At 43.6% G+C, this 25548-nt stretch overlaps 1 protein-coding gene across 1 annotated transcript in view; it reads right to left on the reverse strand.

The window, feature by feature from the left end:
- Nucleotides 1–25548, reverse strand: part of cmip (c-Maf inducing protein) — a 47340-nt gene that overhangs the window by 13040 nt on the left and 8752 nt on the right. Inside the window, exons 2-11 of the mRNA XM_079162672.1 lie at nucleotides 15452–15577; nucleotides 9692–9742; nucleotides 8918–9079; nucleotides 7515–7556; nucleotides 5535–5597; nucleotides 5339–5419; nucleotides 4651–4754; nucleotides 4317–4421; nucleotides 1627–2079; nucleotides 56–121 (exon numbers count right to left, since the gene is read on the reverse strand). Of these exons, the coding sequence (XP_079018798.1) occupies nucleotides 56–121; nucleotides 1627–2079; nucleotides 4317–4421; nucleotides 4651–4754; nucleotides 5339–5419; nucleotides 5535–5597; nucleotides 7515–7556; nucleotides 8918–9079; nucleotides 9692–9742; nucleotides 15452–15577 (1253 nt within the window). The remainder of the gene's footprint in view (nucleotides 1–55; nucleotides 122–1626; nucleotides 2080–4316; nucleotides 4422–4650; nucleotides 4755–5338; nucleotides 5420–5534; nucleotides 5598–7514; nucleotides 7557–8917; nucleotides 9080–9691; nucleotides 9743–15451; nucleotides 15578–25548) is intronic.

Consider the following 25548-nt stretch of genomic DNA (forward strand, 5'->3'; position numbering starts at 1 on the left):
TCGCTAGAAAAATGAATAGAATGCGATGGCGTCGCTGTGATGTGTGTGTACTCACTCTTTAGGGAAGGGGATGGGCTGCAGCAGGCTGGCCAGAGCAGGTCTCCAGTCATCGTAGTCCGACCTGACCGAGACGGACGGTTGTGAAAAGAAGAGGAAAGAAAGAGATGAAGTGAGTCGGTGTGACAATGTAAAGAGGAGGGTGCAGCCTGGAGAACACAGAGATGAAGGAGTAGCTGAAACACGAGCCGTGGGCCTGCGTCATCTCAGCGCTGCTTTAACAGAAGCTGGAGCAGCATCACACCACGGTTACAAACGTACAGACACAGCAACGCTTTTTAGGCCATCTTGTTTGGTTACTGCACCTACACATCCACCCACCCATACCCACACACCCACACACCCACACACACACACACACACACACACACACACACACACACACACACACACACACACACACACACACACACACACACAGAACTGGTTACGTCTGTTGTCTAAATCATTGAATGCACATCTGTGAGTACTGTCACTGGCCATGTGGACAGTTGAAAGACATAAGACATGAAGCTGAGAATCTCCCACAGGACAGGTGAACTAACACTTCACTGTCTGCTAAGTATTCATGTAGACGGGACACTTCATTGTGGGGCAGAAAACACACAGGAACGACTGAGAACTGATGGCAGTCCACCTTTTTTGTCTAAAATGGCATGAATCACCAAAGTATTAGAGGGAAAATGTTCTTTCTAAAGAAAGCAGCATCACCGTGAATGCCGAGTGCAGAATTAGCTATTAGCACGTAGCGATCAGATCACAGACCTGGATCTTAACATGGTGGGGATCCTGGAGCAACGGGAGTGCAACGAACCAATTCACCTCTAAGAAGTTGTTTTTGAGTTTCAAGCCCATTGCTGTGTGATCTCTACTTTACTCCTCTCCACCATGTGTTCAAGTCCATCCTAAAGAGCTGAAGGAAGATCTATTAGCAGAAATTAATATGATATTCATAACTATGTTTTAAATAGTGTATAATCACCTGATACTAACAATCGTTGTGTTTTTGCCTTAGAATGACACGTTACATCTACATATTTCTACAGTAGCCCAGAACGGACAAACACTGGCTCTGGAGAGCCTTTGCATTTTTACATTACCCGAAGGCCACCGTAGTTCTCCAACACGCTGGTTAACTGGGGTACAGTGAGCCACCGAGTGCAAAAGCATGCTATTGCCAGCCACCGTCCGACCCCCATTGCTGTGTGTCATTATGGTATGGGTGGCCTCTGAGCGAGGAGAATGGCGTTACCACGGTTTTGCACTCGGTGGCTCACGTAACCACAGTCTTGGAAAAAGAAGAGTGAGCAGAGGGGGATTTAGGTGGTTGAAATCGGCAACTACACTGGCCCTTTAACAGCAGTTATGTTGCCCTTGTTGCGGTCTTATACAGTCAAGAGTCAGAGGAGGAGATCAATAGTAACATTAGAATAAAGGTAGATCCAATGACTGGATGCAGGGGGAACTGCTAGTCCCCTGGTTCATCTCTGGATAGCACCTAGAGCTCCAGCTACTGATCGTCTTATCTGACTCTGGGTTCCATTCATACTCAGTGATCTGTCAACTCACAGCATCTTAAGGATGAGAGCGAAGCAGCCCAGCACCCGGTCGGCCTGCGCTGGCAGCTGGATGGACAGAGTGTTGACGGCCGGGCTGACCAGCAGGCAGTCGATGAGGTTGGGCTCGCTGTCGCCCCCCGACGGCCCGCCCTTCCGCCTGGCGTTGGCCGAGTTGTTGTTCCGCTCCAGCTCCACCAGGATCTCGCTGGAGTTGACGACGGAGGGGGGAGGGGAGAGGGGCAGGGTGGGCTTCGGGGAGGAGAAGGGAATGGACGGGGCGGGGTTTGAGGGGGCGGGGGGAGGTGGCTGAGGGGGGCTGGGGTTGGCGGAGAGGGGCAGGAGGGTGGCAGGAGGCGGCGTCAGAGGCTCGGGGCGCAGCAGACGGAGCGGCATGGGGGGTTTCCGTTCGTTCTGCTGCTGGCAGCCGTTTCTGATCTCCTTCAGGCTGGGGGAGTTGTCCCGACTGCAGGGGGAAGAGGGGGGAAAGGTAATTGGACTAGATACAAATCCTTTACTCAATGCAGGAGTGTCAAAGTACAGCAGCATGTCAATGGAAGTATGAGCAAGACAAGTGTAATGACAGAAGGGAAAGACAAAAGAAGAGACAAAGGATCCAAGAGACATGGTCACCAGAGGGACGGCTCCTCCGTGTGCTGGAGGCTTGGAAAAATGGACTAAGAATGATCCTCTCTGGGGCGAAGGAGATGACGCTAATGAGTCAGGTTAGCCTATACTTCCACATCTCCAGTCAACACAAAGCCTCCATGGAACACACTAGAAACACGACCATTTCAATGGAAACCACTGGAACAGAAAGCAAACATACTGTGACTGAGCTTTGGTGATGGAAAGTGTTTCTATTTCTGGGAAATTGTTTGGTTTCTCTAATGTGCCATGGCATATGTAAATCTATTGACAAAAATTGTTGGACCTTGTATTACACTGTAGAGTTATTGTTCCTTTAAAGAGAAATAAATAATAAACTGGAACTTTGCTAATTAGCTTAGATTTGAAATGGCACACTGTGGTCTCGGGACGGGACGGTATCTCATCCGCTTTCCCGGTAACACTGCAGATTACTGTTTGTACTGTTTCCTTCATATTAGTCCTACAAGATGTGGGAAATTAACAATCGTGTGTTTGTCCAATCAATGAAAAAAGAATGACCCTTCGACTACGACAGCTGAACTAACAGGTACTGTGTCTGCTGTGGCTGAGCTTCTTTCTCACACTACATCTGTTTGCTGTAAATGTGTCCACTATGGACAGCATTAAGATGTACAGGAAATGTCTGGTCATCATAAATCATAAGGTCCCCCTGAATTAATACATTGTAAGAGTCTGTTCTTTCTGACATGATAATTCCTGTATTTTGTATTTCTCCGCCATGGTAACGAACTAGACAATATCAAGATTCACGATTATACCGATAATAAAAATTCACCACAAACAAGTTATTGTGAGTGTTTTTTTATCGTGATCTGCCATAAAATCCCATATCATCCATCCACCATGCCCAGTGATGGCTATAGAGAGACGAAGTCCCGTCCTTCAGATGACCAGCATGGGACCGTAGTTCCTAAAAAATATGTATTGCAGTCAAGGGTGAGAAACAAATAACTTTTTGATCCTGTTTGAATTGTGCCATGAATTACACACACGTTTGTCAATTTTAATAATAATTTTGCACATCAAGAAAGTGTAAAACTGTAGAAATGTATGAGGTATAAGTGAAAATACCCAGAAGTGGCGTAAGTGACTTCTGAAGCTACGATGCCTACGATGTGTTTAGTACCAGGATGTACTCACACCTACAACAGGTCTGGCTCTGATAAAAAGAGTCACTTGATTCAACACATCAGCTGAGATCACTTTACATTTGTTCATGGGCATGTCTAAGTTAGCTAGCTAGCTAGCTAGCAAGCCAAGCTAACGTCTGTGTTGGTGATATTGTGCGAGACGACAGATGTTGTTCACTGATCACTTTCACAAGAAACTAAATGATACTACGACAAAACTACGACGAGCTGCGACTTTCCTGACAAACGTGTGTAATTCATGGCATAATTAAAAAAATCAGAGATCATTGCAATTGACTACTGAACATATTTCTTCCTGGTCCCATGGCGAACTTCTCCTCTCTACAGAAGAACTACGGAGTAACTATGGGCAACAAAACGAAGCATGTCCTGTGTTGTTGCTAGGCGCTGAGGAGAGTCCGGGTGTCTTTTTGACAGCAGCGCCAACAATAATAATACTTGGAAACACGCATTTCGTTCTGGGTAACAATCATTATCACAGACTTCAACCAGTTGTGCACTTCTTGTTCGTACATTATCAAATGACTCTTATTGACAGAAGTTTAATAAAGAATATAGAGTCTAACTCACATAATGTCCGTAAATCTATCTATATATGGTTCTGTCACCTACAACACTCACTGTCAGGAAAGAGCACACATTGACTAAGGTAGCCATTTTGTACACAAGCAGTGAGGCAGTGTGAAGCCCCAGGGGAGCTTAGGCTCCTCTAGCCTTCCATGCCGCTGACCCACAGACAGATCTGAGCTGCTCACACTGCAGCGGTCAGATAAACAAGATGTCAAGACATGAGTGGAAAGGGAAGTGAAGGAGGTGAGGCAAGTTTACAAACTCCATCGTGCTCTGAAAAAAGACTGTGAGTGAGTGTGTACTGACTGACCTGTTGATGAACTCCTCGTAACAGGAGTAAATGGCGGCGAGACACACTGCCACCAGGTTTGGCAGGACACGTGGGTGAGGGCACTGCCCCGTTGGCCCGTGCATGCTGCAACACACATGGGTGTAGGTTAGATACCATGGCAACCGTCTACTGAAGGTTCAGCATCAGTCACAGCACACCATCACCTCACGCTGCTTTAAGTATGAGTAATGGAGAGTCTAAGTGTTGTTAGGAGGCTTTCATTAACGTGTCTACATGTGACCCAGCGGGGCGTTGGCGAGCTTGTGGGACCCGTTGACACGGACACGTGCTGTTGTGCGGGACGGTGTCTCACCTGTGGACGAACTTCTTGACGACCTCCATCCCAGCATTCAGTTCGTTGAGAGCCAGGATGTACTCCTGAGTGAAGAGACGCAGTCGAGGGCACTTTCCAAAATCCTGTCAGAGACACACAATTAACATCAACCCAACTAAAAAGAGAACAGAACTGGAGGTTTACATCAGAAAGGTAGCGGTTGCCCCTTTTGTTTTGATGTGGAGAAAGAAACTTTTTAGAGCGTTAAAATGAGTCATGGTTAGTGCCTTAATCCCTCAGCAACATCTCATTTCATTATAGATTTTGTTTATTGGTCCGTTTCTCTATCAATCTCCTTATCCATTGCTTTATGATTAATTGATGGGTAAAATAAAGCATATACATATTTGAAATGTTAAGTTTAGTTTCACTGGGCTGAGCTGATTCCCAGTATTAATCAGACAGGGCCCTTCCCTGTCTGATTAACATGCCAACATCAGGTTTTTATCATATATTTTCTAATATATATATATATATTCAGGATTTAGATCAGACTTATCAGAAGAACTGAAGGCATTTCTTGTCCAACTAGACCTAAAGAATGTCGCGACTTGCACATAAACAACCAAAAACATGAAATTGCATGCATTAAACAGGCTAAATAGTAACTGATTCCTAGTTCTATTACTGAAGGCTCTGTGCAGCTCCAGGACAGAGCCGTTCTCACCATGTTGTGTTTGAGGATTCTCTGGACCACAGGAGTGAACACTTCGATCACCACCATGGACCGCGGCCGCTCCCGACAGTGCTGCAACACACAGCCATGACCATCAACAGGAAGCACTGTGAAATGCTTAAAACCATTTCTCTTTACTGCAAAAGGTAAATGTTCAGCGTTGTTCTACTTTGACACATGGGCTTACCTTACAGAAGAACTCGCACAGGTCAGGTGGTGGGTGGTTGTTTTCCAGAAGAGGAGCAATGGCCTGAACAGACACAGAGACTGATGAATATTTCCATATCCTATCTCTTATTTATCCTGGCTGGGAGCCAACAGTATTGATATGAGCTGTCAGTTGCAGGAGATTTGTAAAATAAAGCCCACAGGAGACTACGCAAACACCAGAAACTCTCTCAGCATCAAACTCTTCAGTTCTGCCCAGATACGGCTATAATACGGTCATGATAGTGCCATGATACCGCCATGATACCGCCATGATACCGCCATGTGATAACGCCATGATACCGCCATGTGATACCGCCATGATACCGCCATGATGCCGCCATGTGATAACGCCATGATACCGCCATGATACCGCCATGTGATAACGCCATGTGATAACGCCATGTGATACCGCCATGTGATAACGCCATGATACCGCCATGTGATAACGCCATGTGATAACGCCATGAGATAACGCCATGTGATAACGCCATGTGATACCGCCATGTGATAACGCCATGATACCGCCATGTGATAACGCCATGATACCGCCATGATACCGCCATGTGATAACGCCATGATACCGCCATGTGATAACGCCATGATACCGCCATGTGATAACGCCATGATACCGCCATGTGATAACGCCATGATACCGCCATGATACCGCCATGTGATAACGCCATGATACCGCCATGTGATAACGCCATGTGATAACGCCATGATACCGCCATGTGATAACGCCATGTGATAACGCCATGTGATAACGCCATGTGATACCGCCATGTGATAACGCCATGATACCGCCATGTGATAACGCCATGTGATAACGCCATGATACCGCCATGTGATAACGCCATGATACCGCCATGATACCGCCATGTGATAACGCCATGATACCGCCATGTGATAACGCCATGATACCGCCATGTGATAACGCCATGATACCGCCATGTGATAACGCCATGATACCGCCATGATACCGCCATGTGATAACGCCATGATACCGCCATGTGATAACGCCATGACACCGCCATGTGATAACGCCATGATACCGCCATGATACCGCCATGTGATACCGCCATGATACCGCCATGTGATAACGCCATGATACCGCCATGTGATAACGCCATGTGATACCGCCATGATACCGCCATGTGATAACGCCATGATACCGCCATGTGATAACGCCATGATACCGCCATGTGATAACGCCATGATACCGCCATGATACCGCCATGTGATACCGCCATGATACCGCCATGTGATAACGCCATGATACCGCCATGTGATAACGCCATGTGATAACGCCATGTGATACCGCCATGTGATAACGCCATGTGATAACGCCATGATACCGCCATGTGATAACGCCATGTGATACCGCCATGTGATAACGCCATGTGATAACGCCATGTGATACCGCCATGTGATAACGCCATGTGATAACGCCATGTGATACCGCCATGTGATAACGCCATGTGATAACGCCATGATACCGCCATGTGATACCGCCATGTGATAACGCCATGTGATACCGCCATGTGATAACGCCATGTGATAACGCCATGTGATACCGCCATGTGATAACGCCATGTGATAACGCCATGTGATAACGCCATGTGATAACGCCATGTGATACTGCCATGTGATAACGCCATGTGATAACGCCATGATACCGCCATGTGATAACGCCACGATAACGCCACGATAGCGCCATGATACCACTATTTTACCTCCATGATACTGCTACCATGATGATACTAGCATGATACTGGCATGATAATGCCATATTACCGCCCCTATACAGCGCAAGCAACAATCAAAAATGTACAAGTGTAACACAAACAAATACATGAAGATATCTGTCCTCAGTTTAAAGATCAAACCAGCAGGGCTCAAGCGGGTTAATTATTAACTTCAGACTGACATTAAATATCAATTTATAGTGGAAACTCACCACAATGATGTTCTCATGATCCTGAGTGCTGAGATTAGAGTTCTGTGGGGAAGACCAAGAGAAACAACTGGAGTCAAATGTCCGCACAGCAATATAAAAAAGGAGAACTTTATAAGGGCTTATTTTTTTTTAAACATTTGGACCATGTTTAGGATTAATGTCATGTTTAGGTGGAGTTAGGTTAGGTTGCTGCTTCGTACTGCGTGGTCATGTGAACTGGAATACTGTGCCTTAGAGCACCACATCAGAGCAAACATAAGGACGAATCACAACATCACAACCAATCAATTCACATCTCTTATTCTAAATTTACCAAGTATGTTTTAATGTATTTCTTTATGCTGCAATACTAACTCTAACCACTTCAATCTCAGTAATGCAAAGCTTTTTTAGGAAAGGTATCATTTAAATACTTTTTAGCAGTAGAACCTGACGTTAGCTAATGATCACGTTGTCATAAAGCAGGCTGTGAACATTCATGGTCCCAACAGGAGGATTCTTAAAGGACTACTAGTTTGATATTTTGGGCTGTTTTGCTTTCTTGCCATGACTTGGATAAAACTCTGTAGGATGAAGTTGAAGCTACCTCTGGCAGCAGGTTAGCTTAGCTAATAGCTTACCAAAAAGACTGAAAACAACTAGCATTGTTCATTTGTGTAAAAACATAATGCTGCTGTTCTAAAGTGCGTTTTGTGTCAGACTATTTATTGGCCAGTAGCAGTTTTTACATTTCAATTTCTTACACAAGTCTAGCTACCCAAAAACACAAATAAACAGGCTTTTGTTACCTTTAAACAAAGTGAAGCTAACTGTTGACTGGCTTTTGCTTCAGTGTATAATCTAAAACATATGGGAGAAAGTGATGGTCTGTATGTAAAAATCTGAATGAACTGGTAACTATATCTGATAAATAACTGTAGTGAAGCCAAACCTATTATGTTTTCTTCTGATTGGAGTGTAAAACACCAAGAAACTAAAATACTCAAGTATATGAAGTCTTAAGTGTTTAAATTGATAAATAAGTAGTTGGAAATAAATAACCAAGTGAATTAATTGTGTTAAATATATAAAGGAACCAATAATTGTGCCCTCACTTAAGAATGTAAAACATCAGCTCTTCTTATTTCTTCATTTCTATTTCCTTATTGTAAGATTAACCGGGTTTTTTCTGGTTATTGTTACAATTTAAAAAAGTGAAGAAAATTAAGAAAAGACAATAAGGACTAGGCTTAGATTAGGGCCCAAACTAATATTAGACTTAAAGAGGGAATGGTAAGGTCCTGATAGGTAAAATACTGCATCCATGAATGTGTGTGTGTGTGTGTGTGTGTGTGTGTGTGTGTGTGTGTGTGTGTGTGTGTGTGTGTGTGTGTGTGTGTGTGTGTGTGTGTGTGTGTTTCTACCTCAGCCAGCAGGGTGGAGATGATGTGCAGAGGAGCCTGGTGGATGGACTCGTCCTGCAGCGGTGAGGTCAGAGCCATGTCCACCAGCGCCCTGATCTCCTTCAGCACCACATCCCAGCGACTCGGGTTGTTGAGGACCTTGCGGTACTTGTAGATCTTTTTCTGCATGAAAAAAACAACACAACAGCCCCGGTGACTACCGAGAAAAACATCTGGAACATCATCATGGTTTTCTGGAAAGTTTGAATTTTCTTCTCGTCTTTGGTCGGTTTCATGTGACCATTTCTCAAGGGCTCGGACATTTCTATCTAAAATGGTGGAGTGGAAGCACATAAACAGGAAATGCTTGTGAAGAGTCAGAGCTGCGTGGACCGATCATAATACCTGGGCACTGCTGTCTATACAACAGCATTATATTTGTCCTTGAGAGACAATGTTGAGTGTAAAAAGACTAAAGTAAACCAAAGGAAGTAGGTGTGAGCTCTAGCTCTCTGAACTACTTCAGGCCTACTTCCTTGTGCAGCTTCATTTGGCTCGGTGAGCTCAGCACGACTCTGGTACTGACAGGTTTAGAGGTCTGGTCCTCATAAAGAGCTGCAGCATGGAAGGACTGACTGTGAGAAGATTTCCAAAGCAACACAAACCGATTTTGGTTTTCAACACTATCAATCAGCAATACATTTCAATATGTGTGTATTTTTTAAATAAGGAACAATACAGAATACAATACATGAAACAAATCCATTAATAGTTAAAGACAAACAGTAACCTTACCTTCCACTGCAGGGAGTGAAACCACTGGTCCCTTAAGTAGCTGTTTGCAGCCTGTAGCCACACACACACACACACACACACACACACACACACACACACACACACACACACAGAGACATAAACGATTTGTTACATGTGATCTCAGGTAATAGGAAGCAAACCCACACACAAGGGTTTCACGTCATTTGCTAGCAGCCACTCCTTCGGCTTGGATACAGTGTTTTTATCAAAAGGGAACTAATCCATTTTGAAGATAGATTTACAGTTGCAGATGACTTCAGCTCACGAATGCAGCGCCCTCCCTCTAACTACGATTGGTTAGTCAAAAACTCATTTCACTCCTAAACCAACCCACAGTATCTGCTGTGAATGTTTAACATTAGTCATTAGTCAATACAAAAAGTGAAACTGTACTGCCTGCCAAAGAAAAAGTAAATTCAACAGGCAGGTTGGACTTTGACGGGAGACATTCTGAACATTAACACTGCACTGATCAATATTTTATATTAACAATGGGTCAATGTTTAATGAAAGTGGTTGCACATAGTGATGAATAAATAAAGAATAACCAGTGAGGAGCCTCTAGCTGGTGAACATAGCTGAACATTTAGCAGCTAGAGAGTTGGTGGAGACCAAAAAAAGAGTTAAAAGCAGAGTGACTGTTGGACTAAACACCATTGTTTCACTGCATCTAATGGATGTGAGTACAAGCGAGCTAAACATAATTCATGAAGCACATTTCATTCCATGTGCTGCACAACATGTGAGCTACCAAGCCTATGTGGATAGGGTAAAGATAAAACGTGAGGCACGAGTAGACGCGATTAAAACAGGCAAGAATCAAATGTAATTAAATCAAACAATAATTGGCCCCTAAAAACCTGAACTCATATCTATTTTTTTGTAACATTAAATATTCATACCTAACCTAATAAGCAACAGTAGAAGTTGAGTTCCGGGATAGATAAACATCCTTTGGTTATTATTTATTAATGGTTTAAAACTCTAATAAGGTGCTTGATCTGGATGTGTAGAATGTACACATGTGTAGAAGTTACAGTAAGTTACACTGAGTTACAGTAAGTTACACTAAGTTACACTGAGTTACAGTAAGTTACAGTAAGTTACAGTGAGTTACACTGAGTTACAGTAAGTTACACTGAGTTACAGTAAGTTACACTAAGTTACACTGAGTTACAGTGAGTTACAGTGAGTTACACTGAGTTACACTGCGTTACACTGAGTTACAGTAAGTTACTGTGAGTTACACTAAGTTACACTGAGTTACAGTGAGTTACAGTGAGTTACACTGAGTTACAGTAAGTTACACTGAGTTACACTGCGTTACACTGAGTTACAGTAAGTTACTGTGAGTTACACTAAGTTACACTGAGTTACACTGAGTTACAGTGAGTTACAGTGAGTTACAGTGAGTTACACTAGGTTACACTAGGTTACACTAAGTTACAGTGAGTTACAGTGAGTTACAGTGAGTTACACTAAGTTACAGTAAGTTACAGTAAGTTACACTGAGTTACAGTGAGTTAGTGAGTTACAGTGCGTTACAGTGAGTTACACTGCGTTACACTGCGTTACACTGAGTTACAGTGAGTTACAGTAAGTTACAGTGAGTTAGTGAGTTACAGTAAATTACACTGAGTTACACTAAGTTACAGTGAGTTACAGTAAGTTACACTGAGTTACAGTGAGTTACAGTAAGTTACAGTGAGTTAGTGAGTTACAGTAAATTACACTGAGTTACACTAAGTTACAGTGAGTTACAGTAAGTTACACTGAGTCACACTAAGTTACACTAAGTTACACTAAGTTACACTAAGTTACACTGAGTTACAGTAAGTTACAGTAAGCCGTGTGTGTTTTATTGGAGGCCTGGTAATGCTAAACTGAGAGACATGCCTAATAAGACAAGATGAGATCTACACAGAGACACAAAAATAAAATGGTTGAAATTATTGGCCGACATCTTTTAAAAATGAGCTACTCCTACAACACAGATAGAGTACAAGGAAAAGTGAGCGACACACCAGGACCAGAAAGGATGTGGCATTCTTCCCGTCTGCTTCCAGCATGTTTGAACTTTTTTACTACCTGTCCACTGTTTGTTAAACATCAACCCGACAGCCCCCCTAGGGTTTACAGTTTACCATCGAAAAAATGCACTCATCACGAAACGAATATAATGATATCGCATGCCAAGTAAAACTTCAGAACCTGGGCTACAGTAATATTCAAGCCGTTTGTACATGCTCCAAACACAACTCTACACAACTAAACAACCAACTATAAGAATGACCAAAATATCATAGTCATATTCCGCCATGAGTGAGCAGACTCCGCACATGTTAGGAGCTACTGAGAGATAGCTACATGCTAACAAAGAAAACCGAGATGACAGAAAGCAAGCCAATTCTACACAGATTCCGGAGATATCTTCAATATTTCTCTCCATGACACCATTACCGAGATATGAGCCAACAAACACCAGCAACACAAATCGCTTTATTGATTATTAACAGAAAACGCTCCTCACCTTTCGCCATTTTCATGAAGACAAAGCGTAATATCCATTTTTTTTTCACTCAGATATCTGTTCAACGGATATCCTGTTTATCAGTGAACTCCTTCCGTGAATACAGGGGCTGTAGTCCAAGCATAAGGAGCTAGAGGGAGGATTTGACTTTCGGCGTATCGGATTATACGCTTCACGAGAGACAGCGCCTTGTTTATTCTGACTGGCTAACAGTGCTGTCAATCTCTTCCACGTGGCTCTAGCTCAATTCTATTGGCTCTAACGCGTCGAAAGAGGTGTGAACTACTGAAATAGACCAATAGGCTGCTGACTTACAAGTCTGCGTAGACTCAGAGGACTGGATTTTGGGAAAAACTCCATGACGCACAGAGAGACACACAGAGAGACACACAGAGGGCTCAGAGAGGATTCAGGCTCTCAAAATAAAGCCAAACTGCTGTATTTGGATGTATTGAACACCATTAGTGATAAAACAAGTGAAATATATAATTATATAGTATAGAAAATGTAAATGTAACAGATGGTTCCAAAATGACCATTTGGGTGACCTCGTCTGACCTCTCTGTACTAAAACCTCTCTAATTTTATTCTGCTTCACTTTATCAAAGTCAAACTTTGCAGAGAGACTGTTCACATATTCTGCTATGATTTTGGAGAGGTTTAGACTTTCAGCTGCATCATTCAAAAGAGATAATCATCCTGAAAGTGCTTTTTCTTTTCTGGCAAACCTGAAACTTTTCAATTTGTGTTGTGTGCCATCTTCATTTACTCTTAACCAGTAACATATATACTGTAATTTACACATCTGCCCAAATCCCACAAGTGTTACCTTTATTATAACACCGCACTTATTGAAATAGACCTTGTGGTTGCAGAGATATACTCTTTTTAGTATAGGTATGCAATTTTTGAGCAGAGGCCTAAAAATTAGGGTTAGGGTTCAAAGTGTGCTAACACTGAGCTCAGACCAGTCTAGGTGCGGTTGGTATTGAGTAGGTGGCCTATTGTTTTCAATGAGAAAAAATCATGCCTGTGTGCTACTGTGAAGGAGTTACACTGTAACTGTTTTAATATTATTAATAGAGTAAAATGATGTCAGGGTATACTGAAACTGAGTCCATTATTGTCTGCTTAAAGGTGATAACAAGCCTGTATTCCCCCATTAAAGAGATGTCCTAAAACCCAGAGATGAGTCAGCATAGTTTACATTTCCGGTTCCCTCGTCTCAAAGTCAATGTGTTTTTGGTTAGAAGTCTGAAATAAGCTCTGTGGTAACACAGGATGAAGAGTTTTGAACGTTTTGTTCTACGGCATAAAATCGGCATGTAAAATACCCTACTTGTGAATTTAGAAGCATTTACGTGTTTTAAAAGATTCGGTTGTGTATTCATCATTTTCATTGCTACTACGTCACACGCCATGCAGCTACATAGTTTGTGCGTATGAACAATTAGTTGCTGCAGCAACTTACTATCTTACTATCCTTAGTTTCCCATGACTTCTAAATATTTGTTCTAATTTTCCATGTTCTTCCAATAAGTGAAACAACACACCAGGTTTTCCAGGTTTTCACCGCTTTCAGGAACCCTGACTGATCTCGGCTCGTGGATGCAAACTGGCCAAGCTTTTCCCTCCAAGGCACACACTGAATGTGTCTGGCAGCGGTCCAAACAGCTGGCAGCAGGCATAAGCAAACACAACTGATGAGGTGGGTATACACTGTTGACCCCCACCACCAATAATGGGCCGAGTAGCGTATCAGAGGTAATTGGGATAATGGGCTACAGTACCGAATGTGCTCACTGAAGGGCTCTGGTTAACGTGAGGATGAACTGAGGTGTGAGGTGTCCAGTACGGGTTCTGGTTCTGTCCAAAACAGTACAGCCACTAAGCTATTGTGATCGGTTTGAAGAAGATAAACATCAGATTGATAATGAGTGGAGCCAGACCTTTCTTTAGTGCTGACACAGCGCTCTGGAGACTACCACAAATGTGCTCGTCCCTCCAGGACCAAAGTTCCCATTACACCCACATCTTTAAAATCTCAGTCCAATCATTTATCACAGCACACTGACCCAACACTAACCACACAGTGCTCTACTATGTTCCCAGACCTTCACTCTGTTTATCTAGAAGTTCTTGTGAAACATGATAGTAGATACAAAGACTTTGCCAAAGAGTTTGATGAGCTGAATGAATGCCAGACTTCAGAGGCTCTTTCCAGGCAGGGACTGTCCTTCGCACAAACACAAATATTCCATCCATTAGTAACCTTACATGTGCATGAGGGGGTATTTTCATCATTAAAAAGTGCAAAGTGGAACATGTGGCCACCTGTTTGCACTGTCTGAACACAAGCTAACTGCTAACTGGTGAAGCACATGGGTCACAACAGGCTACTGTATATCATGCCGATGAACCTGCTTACTATTCTGCTACGTTACTTTTCAAACATATTGTTAAAATCTTGAAAAAAATGACCTTACATTTTAAATATGCATTAAAAACGTTTTGTTTGAAACATGAAATAATTGATAAATAACAGAAAAACAGAGTTAAAAGTTATTTTTTTATTCTGTTTGTCTTGTTTATTAGAATAGCCATTTCTTGACAAAAACAAGAAATTTTTTTTTTTTCATTTTTCAAAGCCTTCAAAAAGAATTCTGACCCCTTTTTTTTTAAATACAGATTTCATGAGCAGATGACACACGGACCTGGTCTGACACCTACATTGATGAATTCCTTTGCTGGGATATAGTCATGGTAAATGGTATGGAACACATTTTTCTACAAAACCTTTTGAAACACTAATGACCCTTAAAGGAAGGTAGAATTAAAAACAGGAAATATCGAATCGATAAAAGATGAAGTTTGAAACACTAACAAAGTATGGTTTATGAGCATGATTCAGCTGACACCAAACATTATTTATGTTCCCTTTCATGTCCGTAGAGAAATCAAACTGCATCACATGCATCCTTTAGTGTTGCATCAAACTGATGAGATGAATTCATTATCTAACGCAAGCCGATATCTTGATGGTAGCCGTAGCTATTGCTAACAAAATAAGCTATGCCTGCAAGGAAACAGCTGGTAAAGTTACCCAGCCAACAACAACGTCATGGTCTCTAGTTTAATTCCAGCCTTTATGCAACCTGATGAAGAGCTGAGCGCCACTAGCTTCTCTTTAAGATGACGGCAGATGTTACCTGCAGCAGGACGGTGCCGCCGGGGAAGCTGAGCTGGACACAGTACTTGGGAGCGTTGTCCCATGAGAGGAGCTGCAGGTCCTCTATGGAGCTGTAGGACAGTGACGTCTCCATGTAACCGGTGGGCTGGAGACAGAGGAGAGACACAAAGCCAGAGGACGTTAGTCTGCCACCGTCTAACATTTACACAACACACTGTATATTTAAACAGCGCCAGGGCGACAAAAAAAAGAGCGTTTATTTTTACTGGTGGTCGGCCGGAAAGACAAAAAGAAACATATCCTGGGCTAACGTGCCCTGGGTAAACACCAGGCCAGCGCTGCTACCGAGCACACAGAGTCCTCGCTATCAGCTGTGGGGACATTTCATGGAGTGAATAGTCATTGAATGCTGAAACAAAGTGGAAAAGCAATTTAGCAAAAGCCATTAATCACACAAACATGGCGTAGAAAGACATTGTTCATGTAGCTTCAAGTCGACACACACACACACACACACACACTCACACACACACACACACACACACACACACACACACACACACAGTACGGTGTGATGGCAGATCCCAGTTGTGGGAGCTGGAAGCAGATGCAGCTGAGTAACAGGCCACAACCTGTTTGCTCGTCTCAAAATGATTACAGAAACGCTGACAAATGACCACAAGTTTCCGGACTCAGAGACAGAAGAGTGTTTAAAGAGAAAGTGTGTGTGTGAGTGTGTGTGTGGAGGTGGGGGGGGGGGGGGGGGGAACCACAAGGAAACTGAGCCTGTATATCTCCTCCCCCCCAGGAGAAGTCTGAAGAGAAATGTTTAATGCCACAGTGCGTCTATAATAAGACATTTGTCGGTCGGTAATGCAGAAAAATGGCAGAAGATGAATCACCAGCGGACATTAGCGTCACCGAGTGACTTAGTAGCAATCGTTGCTGATGTGAGAGCGACTGTATGAGTCCTGCAGACGTCATCTAGACCTTGATGAGGCCGCAGTGCTTTCTGCTACTTATCATCGCTTGTTTTCTTTTTCATTGAGAAAACTTGAGATATGTTTTTCTGTGAACATACAATGTTCACAGAATGATGAATCATGAATTTCGCTAAATTTTTTTGTCCTTATTTGATTTAATTTGTTTTTCTTTACTGGAGCATTTATGAAGGAATACACTCAACATCTGAAAAGGTGCAGCGGACTTTGAGGCGATCGCCGCCCACCTAATCAGACCTGCTGGACCAAACACCACCAAGCAGCCTCAGGGAGGAGAGCTGAGATGGAAGCTAAGCTAACCCAGCTAGGACCTGAGGCTACTCCTCTACCCAGCATGCTCCTGGCTCTCTGATGTTCAGTCGCAGGAAAATAAGATGGATGAAAGCAGCGGGAGGTCGGTGACTGTTGAGCCCACATCTTCACAGAGACCTGGATCCATCGTGGTCCAGGATCAAGCTGCACTTGACGGGTCAGGACAGAGAGCAGGATTCTGGTGGACCAGAGGAGGAGGACTCTGTGTTCACATCATGATGCTTGGTGCTCAAACACAGTCAGAGTTGATGGACAATGTTTTCCTCATGTTGAGTTTTGAATGTGAAGATGTCGGCCATATTATCTGGTCAGAGAATTGTTTCTGTTGCTGCCGTTTACGTTCCTTATGATGAACATTTAAAAGATGCTCTACAGCACTGATTCTCAACTGGTGGGTTATATTTCCCAAAAGTCGGTCGCGGACCCGTTTTCAGTGCTTTCTGCTACTGAAAATAAAATGTGCTTTTATTTTGAAGGGGTTTTTTTATGCAGCGGAGTTCCGTCTATTCACACTCCTTAACAACATTTGGCGTTAATGCCTTGTAATGCTAATAAACTGAAAACTATACCTCTGTCAAATGACACTAGAAGCAGACCAATTGAAGACATGTCGGATGACATCAAACAACAGACCACAGGAAGTGGTCATTCTGCATTACAAATGGACGAATCTACAGACATCACAAACAAAGCAGCTTTACTCGTTTACGTGAAACATGTGGGACGAGGACTGACAGGAACAACTCTGCACAAGAGAGCTCCTACACTACGACTGCAGAGGACATGTTCAGCTCAGGTTCAAACTGAACCATCTTTACATTAAATACATTTGAGAAGTTGAAAATGTTCCTCAATTTGGGTGCCGGCTTGTTATTAAGGGGTGATGGTGGGTCCCACAGCCAGACCAGTTGAGAACCACTGGTCTACAGGAATGTACAACTGGTTTGGTTTTCTCTGTCATGTTGCGTTACGAATGGGCTACACCTGAATGTTGTTCCCTGTGTTGCATAATGACAATAGATGATCCTTGAATCACTTCACAGGTACGACTTGAACTGTTCTGTTGGATAAGTGTGCTCTTTTATCCCCATTGGTAGAATTCAAAGGGCCTCATGCAGGAAGAGACATAAGAACAGACTTCCTCTTATTTTAGTTTTTCAATGATTTGTTCTTATTTTGTGAAACGTTTTCTTGTTGTTGCTTTCCTCTTAGGTAAGAGAACACTTTACGAGCGGTCCATAGCACTCCGACCATTGTTTGTCCAACATAAAGACAAACTAAAAAAATGCATGAATATCACATCATTTATTTGAGCTTATTATATGTTTTAGAGTAATTATAATGGCTGGATTATTAAAGAAGCACTATTAGGACTAAAGGGTGATGCTTTGAATCGTCCTGTGCCACCAGGACTAGTTTAAGTTCACTGGGCTGAACCTCACTTTCTCTCCTGCTGAGGTTCTTCTTCTCACACATATCTTGGTGGCATCTCTCCAATATACAGTCATGTGCACAACGTGTTACCTACGCTATGATAAACAATCCACCACACGCCTCCAATTAATGATCCGCCGTTCAGACTTCTATTCTTTATTTCTTTCAACAGAACAATCAGAGTTGCTGCATGAGGTGTGTCAGGAGTTCTTTGTGTTTCTGTCTGCAGAGAGAGCGCTCTCACATTTATGAATGTTAATCTGAAGTGGACGCTGAAGACATTGGTATGTGTTGATTCCAGCAGTGTGTGTGTCATGTGTGTGTTCTGTGGTGGCTCTCGACAAGGAGGCCAATATTTACCAATATTCAAAATGTTACAATTTGACAATTTGTCCCCTTTTTAATTTTAGACTGGGAAACAAATGGAATAATGATGCATGATAAAGAAAATAAAGACTGATGACATCAATATCAGCTTCATTTGCATTACTCATGGTGATAATTTGTACTAAATCTGAACAAAGTGTGTCATTGCCTTCTTCTTCTTCTCTCAGACAAGCAGCACCTCAACACATCGGAGTAGTTGCAGCGACGTAGCAAACGCTGCTTTTTTTCCTCTGCAGTGGAGTCCAACAGACAGGTGGTTGTCTTTATTTGTGCCCCCCCCCCCCCCCACACACACACACACACAGTTGTGAAACTGTACACATTACAGGGTTTTCATTACAGACCAGGTCCAGGGCAAATATTGGTTCTGGGCTAGATGTCTCATTTCCTTGGAAGAGCAAACGCCAGCCTCTGTGTCTGTCTGTCTTACATGCAGCCTGGAGTTGGACGCACATGTTGCACTAACGAGATGAAACACAGAATAAAGAGCAGAATATGAAGCGGTGCACCGGAGGAGGAGATTAATGGTGTTTTTGAAAAGGCAGAGCAGAGCGGAGACAAACAGACGGGACTTCTGATAACCAGCCGAGGTTACCATAGATACTACATCCTGCACAAGAGCATGCAGTGATTGCCTGCCTCCCTCTGCCTCCTTCTACCCCCTTCTAACTCCTTCTACCTCTTTCTGCCTCTCTCTACCTCCTTCTGCCTCCCTCTACCTCCTTCTTCCTCCCTCTACCTCCCTCTACCTCCTTCTACCTCCCTCTACCTCCCTCTGCCTCCTTCTGCCTCCCTCTACCTCCTTCTACCTCCTTCTGCCTCCCTCTACCTCGCTCTGGCTCCTTCTGCCTCCCTCTACCTCCCTCAACCTCCTTCTGCCTCCCTCAACCTCCCTCTACCTCCCTCTGCCTCCTTCTACCTCCCTCAACCTCCTTCTGCCTCCCTCTACCTCCTTCTACCTCCCTCAACCTCCTTCTGCCTCCCTCAACCTCGCTCTACCTCCTTCGGCCCCCCTCTACCTCCCTCTGCCTCCTTCTACCTCCCTCTGCCTCCCTCTACCTCCTCCTACCTCCCTCAACCTCCTTCTGCCTCCCTCTACCTCCCTCTGCCTCCCTCTACCTCCCTCTGCCTCCCTCTACCTCGCTCTACCTCCCTCTGCCTCCTTCTACCTCCCTCTGCCTCCCTCTACCTCCTTCTACCTCCCTCAACCTCCTTCTGCCTCCCTCAACCTCCTACCTCCCTCTGCCTCCTTCTACCTCCCTCTGCCTCCGTCTGCCTCCTTCTACCTCCCTCTACCTCCTTCTCTCTCTGTCTTCCCTTCTTTCTACTCCTGTTTTCCTGCCCTCTCTTTTTCTCAGTCTGCTTTTCATCATGGAGGAGAGTTGGAGGGGGCTACAGCTCCTCTTGTCTCCTCTCCTCGCCACTGTGTTACCATAGAAACAAGGGGATGGAGATGTATGTTGTGTTGTTGTTTGTTTCCAGGAGAAGCAGACAAGGAGCATGAAACAAGAAAGAGAGAGCATGACCTGTGCCCTGTGTTATCAGCAGAGGTTCCATCCTTCAGCTGAGTAGAAGCTCAGTATTTGTGTATCTTTGAAACTATTCACTACAAATTAGGTTTACTATCACAACATCATTTCTATCGATCCATTGGCTTCCATTCATTTCTGTGAAGTGAAAAAATAAACTTCAGCAACTTGAATCTTGCTTCTAATGAACAAGCCATCGCAGTGACTGCAAGCTGACGATCATATTGTATCTGCATACAATGCCTGTGTAGCAGTACTGTAGTCGTTTGAATAGTGCTGAACACAATGTTGAAAAGACTTGTGATATTACCTATTTGTTATAGTCAACAAATACCATAATAAGACCAAAACCAACAATGAATGTTTCTAATAAGTATAGACTGATATCTCTTCTTCCTCTGAGCCATAGAGCTCCATTAAAAACACACAGTTGCTCCTTCATCACCATGAACACACACTGTAGTTTATTTTGACTCAAGGCCTCGCACACCGTCCTGCTGCCACAAACACTTACTACTCTAAGATAACACGTATTAATCCACCAGTGAAAATAGTCCCAGACCTTTTAGAAAAGTGATGAGCCTTTGTTTGCGACAACGTGTCACAGAGTGGTTTTAACACACTTTTCAATGACTTCAACTGTGAGGTGTGGTGTGACATTGAGAAACCAGAAGTATCAGTGCTTCTAAACGCTGAGTCACTGATCAGCTACCAATCAGCTCCCTCCTATGTCGCCTTCACCGAGCACTGCAGGACAGCGACAAGCAGACTAATTGTGCCTTTGGCGACTCAAAGCAGGAAACACATCGAGAGCCGGAGAGAAGATAAAGTGAGGAGGAGGAGTGAAACAGCTGACTGCACCGGTCTGAGCTGCAGCTTTGAAGGAGACACCGATCAGGTGTTCAGTACTGGAAAGGTCAAGCAGCCATTTTAAAAAGGTCAGTCCACTACACACCTGCAACAACAGAAGTAGTGCTACCAGTGCTGTGGAAGAAGGTCTATTGTTTCTGGTTTAACTCAGGACTTTGAAAGGTCCTCATGTCCATCCATCCTTCTTTTTCTCCTCTACTCCCTCTTTCCTTTCCTCTCGTTCTTCCCTCTTCATCTTTTACTAATTTATCCTCCTTTCCTGTCCTTCCCTTTTCCTTATCTGTTCCCTCATTTCCTTCTCTCTTAACTTCTTCTTGCCATTCTTGTGTCCTCATTTTCTTTTCCTCCTGTTTCCCTTTTCCTTTCTCTACTCATCCCTCTCTCCATGCTGTCCTCTTCTTCTACTCTTCGTTCCTTTTCTTTAGTCATCTTCTGCTACTCCTTTCCTTCCCCTTCCTCCATCTTCCCGTTTACTCATCTTCTTTTACTTCGCTTTTCCTTTATTTTAATGTCCATCCATCCATCCATTTTCCTCCGCTTATCCGGGGTCGGGTCACGGTGGCAGCAGGCCGAGCAGGCTGACCCAGACTTCCCTCTCGCCTGCAACATGAAATCCTCCAGTGGGAGGCGTCCAGGAGGCATCGTGATTAGATGCTGAACCACCTCAGCTGACTCCTTTCGACGCAAAGGAGTAGCGGCTCAACTCCAAGCATCGGGGTCGGGTGCCATGCAGACCGGGCGGAGGGCCGGGCCGGGGGCCTGGGCGAGCAGATCGCCGGCAGCATAGACCAGCACAGCCCTGTAGTCCATCTTTTCCTTATCTGAACCCCAAGACCAAATGTGTCCTTCTTCCCATCCTTCACTACTTCTGAAGATCCAAAATGTATAATGTGTTCTTCTTCCCTTCCTTTGCCACTCGTAGTGCTTTTAGCCTACTACTATTTGTTGGAATGCTGTTAAGCATTTCAGCTTTCAGCATTCCAACGCATTTTCAGCAGGAAATGCATTTTCTATTTTCCTCTCATCCTCTTATTTTACTCAATAATAGTGCGTGGCATCGCAGCATGAGCTCTGATGTACGGAGGCGGTTGTACTCGATGCGTTTGCTGCTTTATTCTCTGAAACACCAGAGGGCGTCCAAACTAAATGAACTGTGAAGAATCAAAAAGACAACGAGAGTAACCGGCAAAGCGCCGTAAACTAACCTCCACAATGATGAGGGCGGATTGTAATTACTGTAAACTCATATCTCATATTCATGGACTACTTTACTACCTTTATACAAGCCCTGTAAAGAACAAAGTCAAGTATTAAATGTATTATAAAGAAACAAAGGTTGAATATCCTATAAAACATTTACTCAAGTGAAGATTTTTAAGCTCTCCTGTTGCTTAAGCATTTAAAAACACGACATTCAGTGAGCACCGTGTGACCAAGCAGCGCGACCACTTGCTGCGATTACGTAATTTCCGCCGTGTGCATCTTGCGTCTGCTTCACTACTGCGAGTATAAACCTAGCTTCATGTGCTAACCTCCGGGTCCGACTAAATAAAAGAATCAGGTTTTTATGTCTGCTATCTTCAATACCCCAAAATCGATCAAACTTTCTTTTTGGTTTATTGAAATAATAAAAATGATTAATCATATTCTAAAAAACTAAAACAGCAGAGTCACAACAACATGAGCACCTGTGTAACAAAGACGGCTCTGGTCCACATGAAACCTCTTCTGCGTCCCACAGACACACAACTACAAGCCTCCTGTTGAAGGCACACAGCGAGTGGACAACAGGGCATTTGAGTGCACATTTCCTCCCGTTCCCGTCATCAAGCAAGCAATATCAAGTCACTTCCTGTGTCCCCTCGGTTTCAGATTCACCAATAATCACACAACAGTAGTTCCCATTCAGCAGTGGCCCAGATTTGAAGGGTGCCCGAGGTGATATGGTAGCTCTGTTTGTTCAGAGACCCTCGGGTCGATCCCACACCAGCATAAACACGTCACACACTCCGTTTGGGGACAAGTCAAGCTGCTGGACTCGTGTGTGACGTCGCCGGCCGTTAAAAGACTCACTTCCTCGAACGATAAGCCGCTCCACTTCTCCATTTGCTAAGGAACAACCAAATTGCTGCTCGTAAACTCGGTGGACAACAGCACAGTGTTGATCTGTTGATCGGTGCGTCTCAGAGGACAGGACAGAGGACACTCTGTTGAGGTGGCTGTTTGGAGACACTGCTCTGTGGTTTGGCTTTGCTACTTTCTGTGAAGACACAGTTCCAAGAAAGTTTTCAAGGCCAAAATGAATAACAGCTCCAAAAAAACGACGACCACAACTGTTATCAAGACATAAGACTGCAGGTCACATGACAAGAAAAACTATGTCGCAACACAGCAGAGTGAGAAAGTAGTTGGTTAAAGAATTGTTCTGGTTTTTACTTTTATAAAATGTAGACTTTTAGAAGTAAAGAGGGGGAAATTTGAATGCAAGTGAAATGCTATGCATACAGCTATATATCAGTCCACACCGTGGAATACGTGTGGAGGGCTGCTGGTTGCTTTAGGATTTTGGACACAAAGGTTTCCTCATCGATGAATATTCGTACTACTTTCTAAAGCTGGATAAATTAAGGATTGCAGGCCACAACATCAAACAGCAAGAAGAACCACAAATGAAAAGAAAAACAGAATAATAACTATCAAAACAGCAATCGAACAAAAAACACGTCAGCAACAAAAAACTGAGAGCAGCGACCAAACCAACGAGTGCAGCCTCAGCTCCACCACTTACACAGCAACGCAACAGCTGGAAAACAGAAGCAGCTCCACACTAAGATCCAAATATAACGCTAACCCAAACCAAACTATCAATCAGATTGTGGAGAACCTTGTGAGATGATTATCAAGGGAGGTTACAGTGGGAACAGCTGTTTATTCCCTGTAGCGGGTCAACGTTCAGCAGTGTGACGCATGGCAGACGAGCACAAACACAACACGCCTAAATATCTGTACTGAGCTCATCGTTTACCACCGAGTATACAACTATATGTACAATCACAGACACACCGTAGATATGCAACAACAACAGTCGCATAAACACAAGGAGAGCTCTCGCTACCAGACGGAGAGAAGTCGTCACACCGAGATATTACAGCGCAGAGATACCGAGTAACTCCAAAAGTGTTTTGCATTGGTCCACTTGTGCACGTCATTTCATTCATGCAGACTGATAGCATGACATCTCAGCCGTAGGTAGAGTGGAGTTCAGGGACTCGCTCACCTTTGCACTCCTTCACATTTTAAAATACAGAACGAAAGGGAAACAGATGAATACTTGGATGTGAGCTTTAGAGCGTGGCTTACAAAGAGAAAGAGAAACGATACGGTTTTATTCAGTCAGTGTGACATTTAAAGGTTTCACATCTCACTGATGAATGAGCTTGAGACGTCATTTCAAGAAGAACAATGCATCTTTTTCACCAGCAGACCAACTGATCAAACATACCGGACAAGTTCCAAACAGAAAATGGACGATACAAACTAACGGCACTCTGAACACATTTGAAGCCATGCAGACATTATACCTTTAATAAAGTACATAGCAGGCCTTTATATTAGAGACCGTTAAGCGGTAAGTTTTTTGCTGATGTTCCATGTTTTAATACATCTTTGAAGATTTTCTTACCATTCTGTTGGCTTTGGTCCAGAACAACAGTAAGAAACAGAATGGCTTGAAATGTCCCTTGGCTTTATATGTCTTCTGGTCATCCACTTTGTCGGATGTTACATCTCATGCGAGAAGTATGTCACTTGTAGAATATAACATGAGCAAGGATACAGAAATATACAGATTTACCTTAATGGCAGACCTAATTCATGGGGTGTAAATCTAAACTCAAAGGGTTATTTAAAGGTGTGGAATTTGAAATGCAGAGCATATCTACTGGCTCCACACAGCTCTCAACATGGCGACGACTGAGCTGGCAGCTCGCAGCTAACAGCGCTAAGTGCTGACAGAGCTAACGGTTTACCTGAAGGGGAACCACAATGCTGTGGGTGTGAATGGCGTTAGCAGCTGTAACCGCCGTATGAGAGCAGTGCAGAGCTAACCAACGGGGCATGTTAGCATAGCTTAGCATAAATACTGGGGGCAGGGGGAAATAGCTAGAATAAATAATAATCCACCTCTTACCCCTAAAGATCTCTGACAGGATCTGGATCACAAAACAAGTTGTGGCTTCACAGGGAGTTATGTGCCGGACTGTCTTGGCTGCTTGCAGTGACATCCTCTTTCAGCTTCAGCACATAACTCCACAAAACCACAACTTGTCTTTTTACAGATTAAACAAATAAGATAAAATGTTATCATTAGATAGATCTAAACGTTTTTGTAGGTGATCTTTTTCTTTATTGGGACTGAATCTGACGAGCTGTTTCCCAGTTTATTGGTTATAGGTTCAAACTAAATGGACCCGAGTTAACAAAGAAGTAAACATAAATTATCTGATGGCATATAGATATAATATGCAAAGATGCCAGTAGCAAATGAACATTTCATTTGTGTCAGTGTGTGCTATCTTGCTGCC

Source organism: Pholis gunnellus, assembly GCF_910591455.1.
Source record: "Pholis gunnellus genome assembly, chromosome: 7".
Lineage (NCBI taxonomy): Eukaryota > Metazoa > Chordata > Actinopteri > Perciformes > Pholidae > Pholis > Pholis gunnellus.